General features: G+C 38.9%; 2 protein-coding genes across 5 annotated transcripts in view; one reads left to right on the forward strand and one right to left on the reverse strand.

The window, feature by feature from the left end:
- The window catches only part of LOC121962718 (gamma-aminobutyric acid receptor subunit alpha-5-like), a 270,680-nt gene that overhangs the window by 196,712 nt on the left and 60,529 nt on the right, over positions 1–13,439 (forward strand). The gene's annotated exons all lie outside the window — the stretch shown is intronic.
- The window catches only part of LOC121962717 (gamma-aminobutyric acid receptor subunit beta-3-like), an 81,885-nt gene that overhangs the window by 19,088 nt on the left and 49,358 nt on the right, over positions 1–13,439 (reverse strand). For all 4 annotated transcript variants that reach the window (XM_088074902.1, XM_088074903.1, XM_042512973.2 and 1 more), the window contains 3 exons: positions 13,016–13,236; positions 8,079–8,161; positions 6,064–6,201 (listed from right to left, as the gene is read on the reverse strand). In XM_088074902.1, the coding sequence (XP_087931028.1) occupies positions 6,064–6,201; positions 8,079–8,161; positions 13,016–13,236 (442 nt within the window). The remainder of the gene's footprint in view (positions 1–6,063; positions 6,202–8,078; positions 8,162–13,015; positions 13,237–13,439) is intronic.

Here is a 13,439-nt window from a genome sequence, read left to right on the forward strand (position 1 = left end):
GGAACTGAACAAACTCAAGGTAAGATAAACAATGAATGACTCACAGGACAACAAGTGCACTAAAAAGCAGAGACAGTCACTGTCCTTCAGAAGTAAAAAGCTCTTAAAGGGAACTCTAATGACTTGATTTAAGGGCCTTAATAAAATACACTATATTATTCTCCTGTTTTTTCCATTTACAAGTTAAGTGCTACCTGTTATGTTAACTCTTAATTCCTTGTAGGTTTTTGCCTCTTGAATCCCCCTTAATTCATACAACACTCTCAATAAAAAAACCCTTATGTCACAACCCAGTCTTTCATCAATTTTAAAAAATTGTTAAAAATGTTAGTCTATATATTTTAAATGCTGAATCTTCAGATCGCTTGCTTTGGTTGACCAAAACCCAAAAAGAACAAATATACAATATTACACCGTGAAAAGCAGTAAATCCAATTTCAAATGCTGCAATACTTAAAGGCTTTACGTTTTTGATTTAAATGCACCTCAAACAAATCCTCAGTTACAAAAAAACTGCTGTAGATTAATTTTCAGTTGATCAACAAATTGACTTAAAACTTCAAATATTTTACAAACTCAAAACATCAGCTAATTAGCAAGCATATTATAAAGCTGTTTGGTAGTTGAACATATATGACTGCACAAACCATGCCTTCCTCTACCACACTCGATAATCCTTCTGTTTTTAGCTCATATAGTTAACAGCTCGTAGTTGGCAGCCGCAAACAAACTCAGCACCAGTAAACATACACTTCATTACAGTGTGAATACGGGAACAGACTGTCACAGGTCTTAAAATATCCCATTCACTTCTTTTGATGCATCCTTAATGGCAGCTCCCCGAGCCTAAATTGGAGCCGAATATCTTTGCAGGAGCAGATGCAGAAGTGGTTTAAGAAAAGTGTAGGTTGAGGTTCACTTGCGTGTGGGTGTAGAACTGTACTGGCTGTAACTGCTACACCAAACAACATCCGCGAGTGGGAGGAATAACCATGTGTGAGGATGAGGAGGAGAGGGAGAGAGAAGAGGAGATGGGATGCAGGGATGAATGTAAAAGTTGAGTCGATGATGACAGTACAACAATAGAGTCTGGGAGGGCGGCTGGGTAGATGAGAGCGCTGAAGAGTAGGAGGTCTGCTGTCTCTCTTTTTTGTGTCTCTTTCACCCTCATGCACAAGAGCGAAAGTGTGAGGAATTGATTAAACAGTGTTTCTGTCTGCTCCAAAGTAAATTGCAAACCACCAATGGACTTGTGAAACATGATGCAGCGCTGAGTGGTGCCCTTCCAGTGGAAAAAACACGATGCAGTGCGTTCTAGGGTGCCCTCAAATGGCGAAAACCTATCAAAGTGCCCTGTGGGGTGACCTTCCAGTGGAGAAAATATGATACAGTGCCTGATAGGGTGCCCCTACGGTGGAGAAAATGTGATAAAGAGTCTTTTGGGGCTGCCCCTCTATTGGGGAAAACATGATAAATAGACCTTTCAGGTGTCCTTTCATTGGGGTAAATGGGATTAAGTGTCATCTCGGGTGTCCCTCCAGTTGAGAAAATGTGACAAAGTGCACCCTAAGATGCCCCTTTGGTGCACAAAAACATGATAAGGAGCCCTCTGGGATGCCTTTCCAGTCGAGATAATGTGACAGAGTGCCCCCAAAGGTGCGCTTCCAGTAAAGAAAACCTGGTTAGACGCCCTCAAGGGTGCCATTCCAGCGGTGTAAACATGCAGTGCATAGGCTGGCCTTTTTAAATTGGGAAAATACAATGAAGTACTCTATTAGCCTGCCCTACATGCAGCCCACATGCACCACTGCTGCAAACATCTGCATGTCCAGCTAACTAGAAACCCAACGAAGCATTACTTCCAAGTAGCAATGAGCTTTAAATAATTACACTTTGATCCAAAAGTCACAATCGCATACACCAGTATCTCCCCACTGTGAAAACTCATGGACAATAACTATATCAGATTGTAGGAGTGCAAGGTAACGTTAGCACAATTGTCCTATATTGGACTAAACTCTGACAAACTACGACGAGAATTACATTCAACAGAAACACCAGTCAGTCATCTTACTAAAGGCTTTTTTATGTCACTAAAGTGGAAACTAGTTCTGAATTCAAACTTTACCTGGGACATGTAACTTTAGCCACAGTCTTTAGCAACACTCCAGCATGATATCATGTTTGTAGTCATGAGGTGCATCTATAGACTTATTTTTCAAGAACTTTGTTTTAAAATGAGCCGGAAACACTAAAAAGTCAGCAGCGTATTTAATCAACTCATGGATAAAATGTTAGCTTAATTAGCTAGCAAGCTACAGCTGATAAAACCTTTGCTGTTGCAAGATGTCAGTTAAATAGTGTTTAATTATTTTCATTTTACTATAATTGTGGCATTATAATCAAGATTTTAAGACAATTTGGTGAATAAGTAATTAGAAAGACGCCACCATCAAAATAAAATTGAGAATTCCCTTAGACTGTGGATTAGGAATCTTTGAATGCAGAGAGGAAAAGAGTGTGAAGGAATACTGATGAATTTCAGCACATCAGTTCAAACATTTTGCACTTTTAGGTCTATTTCAAAAGTAGTTATTGAAACATTTTATGTTTTCTAAAACATACAAATATGAAGGAATATTCGAGAGCTCTACTGTCAAAATACAGTTAAAACATAAATAAATAAATAACATAACATGAAATATAGACATTGAATATTTAAAGCTGTAATTCTTGCAGCTGTCATAACATAATGAAGATGGCAGAGAGGATGAAGACATTAAAGATGATGATGGGCGTGAAATTGATGCACAATGCGCAAAACAACACACTTAAATGTCACCCAACACAGCGGCGGTGTCCGGTCACGCATACATTTCCATATGCCGACTGTATGTGCACACACAAACAGGCAGTGTTTGTATGTGTGCTTAGAGGAGAATAATTGATGTTGTGGGCCTCATTCCACATGAATATATGATGCCCTGAATCCTGGGCTGTTTTTCTGTCAGAGAGCAGCGTAATTGGCATCCAACCACACCTCTGACAAGAGCGAGGAAAATATACACTAAAGAAGGTTGGGGAGGAATAAGGAAAAGAAGCGACAGAGGGAGAGAGAGATACCAAGACTGGACAGAAAGGAGGGAGGGAATTAAAGGCTGACTAGTGGCACATGTAGTGGAGGAAACCTGGTCATTAGCCAGCCTTGCGGGGAGCCTTTGATGTGCTTCACAAATCCAGCCAAGAGCACGGGAGCAGACCACTGGACACTAAACTTTAATTGTCGCTGCCCACAGGGGACGTGCCACTTCTCATAAACAAGTGCACTCTGCTGCGCGTGCTGCTGCGTATTCACGTGATTCACACATAAAGGCAGAGACACATGTAGTATACACAGCCGGGATTGATGGTCAATGCAGCATGTGCGACAAAAGAGAGACATAGACAGTGAGGATGAGGCAGAGAGCAAAGGAGGCGGTAGCTTGAACAGCACTTCAAAAATACTGTGTAACCTCAATAGATTGTTAAAAATACCCCAAAAGCAAACAAAAGAATGTTTTACTCTTCTTTTCATTTTTGGACTGGGTGTGTCTCCTCCTCATGAGCATGACTTCAGCTAGAAAGTCTGTTGTTCCTAAATGTCATACAGCTTTTATTTCCCGCCATGGCTGTGCAGAGGCTGCCTCTCTGAATGAGTCTCCACTGAAAAGATTATATGGAGGTCGGTTAGGGAGCGTCAATAAAGTTCTATATCAAGGACTAAATGTACACATAAAAATCTGATTAATTTAGGTCCACTGCGTACAAGTAATAAAAACTAAAGTTCACGGCATATATCACAATACTCCTGTGAGCAATGAGGACTGGTGAATTACTTTTCGACACTTCCTAGTAACACGAATTAATCAAAAGAAATACTGCAAATGTTTTCCATGTTAACTAGCTTTGCCTTAACGAGTCCTCTAATTAATTGCTGCGGGAGATGAAAATCTCTTCAGAAAATGGCCATTGTGAACCTATAAATAACCCATGATTGATGGGTTTCACAACACCAGTTAATGATGACACCAAAAGATGTATAAGCTATGCACACCTCTTTCTTTTGTTTGCATTTTCCTGAGCATCCAGGTTTTATTTTTAATCAGTAATTATTCATTAGGGGTTTGGAGGATCATTGTGGTTTGCTGCAGGCTACTGTTGCTCTGTTGCACTACTGTTGGCTATGTTTATGGCACTGGATTAATTTATTCCACTTTGAAATTTGCCATCTGAGCTTGATACAAGGACTGCCTTTTATACTGCCTTTGCAAACAATTCATTTGAATGTAAATTTTGTTAGAATAGTTTAAAGAAAACTGTTTTCTCATTGAAGAGACAAGCTCTGTTGAGAACATAAGTGAAAAACAGGCCCTAAAAACACATTATCTCAGTCATTTTTCATTATAATTGATTGGATCCTACATAAAAAAAAACACTTTTCTGCTACAGATAGAACAGCTTGGGACTTTGCACACGTCTTAGTGTTTTCCACTAGTTTGAAGTGGGTGATACTCAGTTGAAAAAGGTGAAGTCATGCACTTCTGTGCACCAACCAGAATGAAGTACATTAGCAACATAGTAGTTGCAGTTCTGGCTGTATAAGTTTTCAAAAATAGTAACCCCGAGAAACTTACATTTTTGTTTATTATTCATCACCATTTAATTATATGCTTAAAGGAACAGTTGACCTCAAAATCAAAAATGACATATTTTGTCACTTACCTGTATTGCGATTTATCAATCTAGATCGCTTATCTGTAAGTTGTGGAGTGTTGGAAATATCAGTTGTAGAGATGTCTGCCTTCTCTTAAATATAATGGAACCAGATGACACACAGTTTGTGATGCTCAAAGTGCCCAAAAAAATACATTTCATGTAGGAACTATTTTCTTTCTACCGAGCTACACCGCTCAGAAGCAAGCGTGCTTCGACTGTTAGCTCACCTAACAGCACTGAGCTAGCTAATGGTACAGTTCAGCTGAGGAGGACGCCATTAATTATGTTTATATCTCACGCTGTGACAAATAAACCCTGCACACTTTTTTCTGCATGGTGCGGGCTATTCACTGTAAACCTACAAAAAATAATGAAGTATTAGTATAGTAGAACTATTCATATATAACCCATGTAATCAGGATGGCTGCGATCACATGACCACTGACAGGACTCAAGAAGGAAGTAGAATGAAGAGCAAAAGTTTGCATAAGGAAGCAGTTTTGGGTGGTGAATGTGTTAACCAAACACAGGCCTTTCCCCCAGGATGCCGGTGTGTCCCTAATGAGACTAAGTGAACTTTTAGTTATTTTAAGGTACGAACTGTTGTATAAGGATACGTTGTGTCGAGATGCGGTTGGTATATTATATTGGAGAGAAGGCAGACATCTCTCCGGCCGATATGTCCAACATTTGGCAACTCGCACTAAAACAATCTAGACTGATAAACATCATGACTGGAAGAGGAAAAATGTCTTTTTTTCCCTTTGGGGTGTACTGCTCCTTTAATGTTTGACACTATATTATCATGGGCTTGCTGCTGTTGCACTGATTGATCGTATTGACTGAATGAACTGATTGCAAGATTTTGTTATTGTCAGTGTGCTAAGTAATGCTTTAATCCCAGCGTCACCTCTCAGGGTCAAAGGCCAGCTGACAGAGACACAATTTGCTCTGTAAATCACAGCGTTTACATCATGTTTTGGTTGAATAAAATCCCAGCTTTCTTGCATCAGCCGCTGTTACATGAGGGATACTTCAAAGGCAGCACATTTCCTCACTTCAACCCAATTAGAAGCACTGACAAACACAACTTTGGCTCTGAGGATTTAAGATCAACAGATCAAGCTTTGGCACAGATCTGGTTGCTACAGACATTGATTAAATAATCAGCTTGAAAATAGGCCAACGCTTGATATGAACAATGTCATCTAAAATGCAACGTTCTCTTGTCAGTCCGTCATGTATTATTCCCAAAGGAAATTCAGTTTATGGAGGCAAACCACAAACACATTACAGTAGAGCTCTTACCTGTGGAAAACACTACGTTTCTGGACACCAGCTTGTAATCAACAATGGAGAACTGTGGCAACTCGATCCTCGTCACCCCCGTTACAGCCGACTCGCCTCCTTTCCAGTAGAACTCGATGTCGTCTGTGGTGTAGCCATCTGCACGAGGAGAAAAACGCACATGCACCAAGGTGTAACCATCTGTCTTACCCTCACTGGAGACCAAGATATGCAGCGTGGCTGATCATCCAACTGGGCTGTCATTTGGGAAGGAACATGTTTGAAGTTGTTTCCAAGAACCAGACGTTGCTTTGAAAAGCAAGTCAGTTAATAGGTTCACTTGAGTTCACAAAAATGTCAAAAGATTTACAAAAATAGCTGACATTTCTTGTCATTTTTCTCTAATACAGAAACTGAGAGCAAAACATCAAAAAATATCTTGAATTTGCTCAATAATTAAACAGTGTTTCAGAAACTGGCTATAGCTAAATTTCACAGAACCTGTTTGTCTCTGATAAGGGTTGGGGGGAAATTTACACAGCCCAGTATTGTGATATTTTTGTGTGGAAATATCGTATCAGTACATGAACTCAGAGGATCTTTTTTTTTTTTTGTATAGTCATAATATTACAAATACAAATTAAACTTTTGGTAGTCTACTAGATCAGTAAAATCAATAGATTTTCTAGTCCACTAAATACAAGTTGCTGCAATAAGATGAACAGACTGAAAACCTTTTCTGACTCGAAAACAAAGGAGGACGACAAAGCTTTCCTTTGAAAATATAATTTGGAATTGTAGAAGGTAATAAATACCTGATGACTTAAGTATTGTGATAATATCATATTGTGGTCACCTCTGGTGATTCCCACCCCTAGTCTCTGAGAATCCTTGTTTTTGGATGGATGGAGGGTGTGGGTGTGGATGGAGGTCATTATGGAAAAATACTCTTTGTGATGTGAGTAATTTCAGCTTGATAGGTCATTGGTAGACTTCAGTGTTGCTATTTACGTAAACAGATGCAATGAGTGTTGCTGGACAATGCCAGTATGTTTTCTTCAAAGAGGTGATTTCTCTTGAGTGGGCATAATTTTGGTTGTCAGGTTGCATCTGATTGGTTCACAACTGGAAAAAAAGGGGAGCATTGCTTCATTACCAGGCCACTAGCAGCACTCTGTAGGTTAACGTTAGCAACCAATATCCCTTGCAGTGGCTGTTGCTCAAATTGGAAGGTTTGCTGCTCCAGTAAACATGTACCCTTGGGCAAGATACTGAAATAGCAAATTGCCCCCAGTGGCCTTTCCATCAGTGCCAAAATGTGTATGAATAGTTAAAAACTGAGCAGCAGGTGGCACTTTGTACCAGCGTGTGAATGACTGAAGATGACTCGGAGTATGAAAGCACTTTTAGTAGTTGAATGATCAGAAAAGCGCTATACAAGTGTAGATTCATTTACTATTTACCCCGCCAGTCTGCACTGATCCAGCTGGCACCAGATGTGATATGACGTCAGACAGATGTTGGACTCATTCGGCGTACAAGCGTTGAAGTTGGGTCGCAATGAAGATTAGGTTGTGTGGACGTTAACGTAATGAGGTTTTGCAAAAATAGCGTTTTGTTCTCCGCATCTTCCGACTTTATCGGCATGCCAGCAATTTTCTTCATTCTTTCTTTTTCTTTTCTAATACAATGGTTATTTTAATTTCTAAATTTTAATTAACAAAGAAAAGACATTTATTTGAGTATTTTGTTGCTTGTGCAGCCATCTTGCCGATGACTTCTTATAACACAGCGTTTGAAGTATGCCTCCAAAAAAACAAATGTTTTAAGGACCATGTAGCCATAACACTTCACCCATCCTTTTCTATCCAAACAAGACTGCATCTAAATTAATAATTCTACCTTTCATAATTATCATTTAAAATTCAAAACAAACGCTACAGACCTCAAATGGGGAAAAAAAGAACCAGGTTTGAGCTAGTTCTCCTCTCGGCCTGCATAGTGTGCTGATATAAAGGCATTAGGTCTCTACTCACAGCTCTCTATCTCCAGAGTGCAGTTCTGTTCGTCCAGGGGATACCTCCTGAGATCCATCATACACGCTGCTGTTGTAGTTATCCTGAAAAAGGAGACACAGATGGGGGAAGAGAGGGCACAGGAGAGAATATGTTAGACACTGTATGTTATTTACACAGATTGTAATGAAAGGAAGTTGGATGGGGAGGCAGAAAGGAAAGAAGGGGTGATTATCATATTTTCTGGCCCATTTCAACTATAAAAACAGCAAAGCTGTAGTTAATAAGGGGACTGCAGAAGTACAATTACATGAAAACATAAAAGCACTTGACTTTGTCTTATCCTTAAAGGAAACTAAATGACCATTTGTCTTTACACCAAGTTCCTCAGCTGGCGTCATATTACTGGAGACTTTTGGCATCGTCATCTTAAAATGAGATTACAGCAACACCTCTGAGGTAAAATGCTGACTGTGTAACCGTATACATAATTATGCCATAGATCAAAGACAGACAAGCAGTCCTCACTCTCGTATTTCAATCAGTTCATGTCCCCCAAACAAAACTGGCTAACCTCCATCTGATGATTAAGTGAAAATTTGTGAGAATAAAAATCATATTAAGACAACACATTTTGGCAGAGTTTACTGCCTGCTCATCTGAAGTGGGTCATGAGGAGGTATCCCTTTGTTTATCAGATGTATGAGCTCGAACGGCTGATAATCAGACAGTTAAAATAAGCAGCGAAGTGAAATGCAAATTCAAAATGATTTAGGCTAAGTCTGCCCTGATTAAAAGCCGGCTGCTTGGCAGTTAGCCACTGGATGTCTTCATTCAGTTAAGACTCAGATGAGGCTGTGGAAACCCATTAGGTGATATTATTATACAGCTAAAATTACAACAACATACTGTTTGGTCTGGAAAATATGGATGTATGGATTTCCAATATGTGACTGACTCTTTTTATGTCATTATAGTGTCTATGCACTTTGAAGCCTGTCTGTTACATCCCTTTTTTTCAGAAAAACAACAAAAAATGTACATATTACAAACTTCAAATAATAATCAACCGTTGAGCTAAAACAGCTAGCCCATTATTTGATCGTCGCTTACAAAAGTAAATCTAATATTTTTCTAGAGTGCAGATTATGGAGTCAAAACAGTTTTAAATATTAAATATCAAATAACACATAATTAAAAATAAGTTATCACATTAATGAATTATGTAAAGCATAAAAATGAAACCCATGAATTAGGAAATAATTGATGAATTATTAAAACACACGTCATTATTATGAAATGTTTTTAATTCCAAAATAACAGTGCTTTATCAGGGTTCCTTTTTTAAAAATGTTGCTTTTCAAGTCCTTTTTCTTTCATAATTTCATTTTCCCAGTGACTTTCATTTTATATCACCTTTTATTCCTTTCACAATGCCACTTTTCATATATCATTTTCTGTTTCATAATGTCACTTTTCATGTATCATTTTCTGTTTCATAATGTCACTTTTCATGACACTGGTGTTATCAGCAGTCACCCACTCATCCTCGCTACAAAATGTAGCCAGCAAATTTAGCTAGAGCATTCATGACAGTTTCATTATGTCAATTAACGGCTGTTACTGTAAATTAAATACAAACTTCATTGCCCAAATTACCTTTTGTATTTCAGTTACTCACCCTGAATTACATTGAATTCTTCTTAGCTTTTGCAGTATTTCTTTGGTAGATAAGAAAATCCAAAAACAAAAAAAATGTTGATGAGTTGAAGTCAAAGGGGCTGCATTTAACATTAGCAAAACTATATCAAAACATTCATTGACAGACTCTCACACTGCTTGTGCAGTATAATCCAAGTTTCATTTAGGCCAGCAGCTCCAGTGTTTAGTGAGGTAAAACTGTTTTTGTCAATGGAGACTGGCTTTGAAGAAAGCAAAGATAAGTTTTACTTTACAGTCTGGGAAGTACTGAGCATATGTCTGGATAAATTAGTCGTGCATTATACTGCACCAGCTGTGTGAGAGTTTGTAAACAGAAGTTATGATATTGTTGTGCTATTGTTAAACGTGGATCCCTATGACTATATATTATATTCATCAATACTTTTCTCTGTTTTGGATTCTTCATTCACTGTGGTTTTCCCGGCAAATTCAACACAACAAGGGCTGAGTCATTGATAGACATATGCTCGAGGAGTCAATCGATATATGTTTTTCAGGGCAGATAATGATGCCAATAATTAGTACTTAATAAAACTGATAACCGATATTTGGAACTGATATGCATTTACAATAAAAATGAAAATATTTCTGTTGAAATTTAGAATTTTGAAAATAAACTTCGACACAAAGCTTTGTTTAAATGCCTTTAGCAAATGTTTGATCAAAACTGAAACTTTTAATTTTAATAAAACTAAACATTTGCTGCTATCAGCCAGGTGACAACTCCACCGTTATGAAAACTGGCATTAAATGAAAACTGGCATTATGTAAAGTGAGAACTGAGAGTGTCATTGGGAAGAATAACATTTAAACAAACTTAAAGTGAAGTATGAATAAAAAACAGTGTTCTATAAATATGCCTTGGCTTTGGCATTTTTCACTCTTCTTAGCCACTTCATCAGTTAAATGACTATTCAAATAAGAAAATAATCATTAGTTGCATCCCTAATAAATATCACAGGTAAATACACAGAGGTCATTCTTTAACGCTATGATAGGAATCTGTATTCAGCATGTTCCTCAGCCTTACCTGACATACATTTATTTAACAGCTCATATCACAAACACCACGTCACACATTTCCCTCTCCCTTTGATCTCTTGAAAGCACCGAGAGGTCTATAAGTAACCCACAAGGCTAAGTGCTATGAACTCCACTTGCATAATCAAGCATGGCTGTATGACTGTAAAATATGAACACTGACGGATACAAACACAAGCATGTAAGTGTGCGTACACACAAACACACACACTTTTTGCTCTGCACTCGAATAATTCAAAGCATGCATCCATATTCATAGGTCACACTAACTCTTCTGAACCTGCCTGTCGAAAAGATCAATGGAAATTCAAAACAAGGGCTTTATGAAACAAATATCAAACAACAGCTGCAAGCTAAACATTGCATTAATGCACCGTCTAACCTGTTTGCACGTCCTCTGACGGCACCCTCCCTCCCTTAAAAATCAAATGCCGGGGTGCCCTTTAGCACAACACATAATCCTTTGGCTTCTCTGCAGCCAGATGCAGAAAACTGCCAAGTTCTCAGCACGGGCAACTGTGGTGCCGTAATAGGGCTTTAAACACATAGCATTAACTTGACACTGGGAAACATCTGAGAACAGTTTTTGACCCTGAGCTTCACTTTGTATCCTGTTGTGGGGAGTGCTGCTCATTTGCATGGCCCAGAAATGGCATATTACCACTCTAACGACATAAATAAACTCGCTTCCTGCGCTGTGCTGGGGAACACAACAAACATGTAGAATCAAATTAGATGATATCTTAAGCTGAGGTTCTTTGTGTTTTTCTCATTGAACAAAAATCCCATGAAAAGCCACAAGCCAACAATGTGTTAAACCAAACATAACATCTCTCAGTACTTTATAAATTCCAAACTCAGACTGTGACACACAGCCCTAAAGCCATTGTTTCCTACTGCAGACATAAAACTTTAAAAACTGGTCACAAGTATATAGTTTTACTTGTTTTATTTGCCTCAGCAATTTCCCCAAACAGCCGGACACTGTAGTTTTTTGCAAATTATTTAAACAGGAGGGAACAGTGTACTTGTTGGGGACTATTTTCAGATGTGGATGCACATTTGATGCTCTAGTTGTTATTTCCAGCAGCAGGAGAGTGTACATGGCATAGCAAATAAACTGCAGTACCCAGGTTCGCTGTAGAGGAGGAATATGTCACCCAGTGCAACAGCGTGGCTCACTGATGTGTTTTTAATAGTTTTGGGGCAACAGTGGTGCTCTGTAAACCGGTTTACACCTGGTATTAACATGCGTTTCCGTGATCCAAACAGCCAAGACACATTGCTGTTCACAGCTGTGTGTATCATGCGTCTCCAGCTAGCCGCAAGTGTTAGATTTTGTTATTGCCTACTTCACTTGCACTAGAAGGTGAAAAGGCTCAGCACATAGCTATTACATCCAAACTCTCGCTAGCAGCTCACTAGTCATGTAAGCAGTTGTGTTGGTACAGCTGGAGGTATCGCAGTGGACAGAATTCAACACATCTCCTTCCACAGGGCAGAACAATAGATGGTCACGCAACACTTTGTCAAACTCATTGTAAAATGGGCAAGTAATAAGTAAGCAACAGTGCACTGTCACCAAAATAACCACCACTTTATGCACTGATGACTTAGTGCTTGTTGTGGACGCATCAGGATGTATTGGTGGGTGTACCTACAACGATATTTGGTCAAATGTGTCCCAGACCACCTCGGATTACAGTGGGTCTTGGTGGTCATTTACACTTGAATGTAGTGTTGTCCACTTGCCATCACATCACCCAAAACGCATGTTAATAGCATGTGTAAACAAGCTCAGATTGAAATAATATATAAAATGCTTTGGCTAGACAGACAATATTCGGGGAGCAATCCATTGTTGATTTTGGTCTTTGCACCATTATAGGATGTGTAGACAATTCATAAAATCTATAATAATAGAAAGAATATTACCAGACTTTAACTTTTCAATATCCAGGGTTCCCACACATTTTTACCAATGAATTTTCAAAACATTTCCAGAACTTTTCTATAATATTTTACCCTATTTCATGACTTTATTTGAAATATCTAGGCTATAATCATGCACTTCCCAGGATAAGCAAACTGTTAGTTCTTGCTATCTTTACTTGCAAGTTCCTGCCACAAACTAGCAGTATATATGTCCAATTAGACCAGACGGGCACAGACTGTACATAAGAAGCAGAACCAACCTGAGGCCGTAGAGAACGGTTCCGTCCGGATGCAGGCGAATCATGCGGTTTTTGACGGTGACTCCGTGGACGAAAGACTTCTTGTCATTGAGAAAGTAGGTGTCGGGGACCCAGAGCTGGTCGGCAACCCTGTTATCCAGGGTCAAGTTGAGGGGGATTCCTATGTAGGCTAGACGCTTGTCCCTCCAGTACTGTTGGAAATACATGGTCAACGTGTAGTCCTATGGAGATAAACAGGAAAAAAGACAATAAGAGTAGGTCACATCTGATAGATATTATTATTCTAAATACCTAAATTATACAGATAATTGCATTTCAAAAACAGCTGCAGAACAGCTCTGAAATATTAATTCTACCCATTCCCCAAAGTTAGTGCTCTTAACATTTCTATGACATGACACAGCATCCTACAAGCTGGATGGAG

This window comes from Plectropomus leopardus, chromosome 24 (genome assembly GCF_026936395.1).
Source record: "Plectropomus leopardus strain MGB_pleo_1.0 chromosome 24, ASM2693639v1, whole genome shotgun sequence".
NCBI classification, from domain to species: Eukaryota; Metazoa; Chordata; class Actinopteri; order Perciformes; family Serranidae; genus Plectropomus; species Plectropomus leopardus.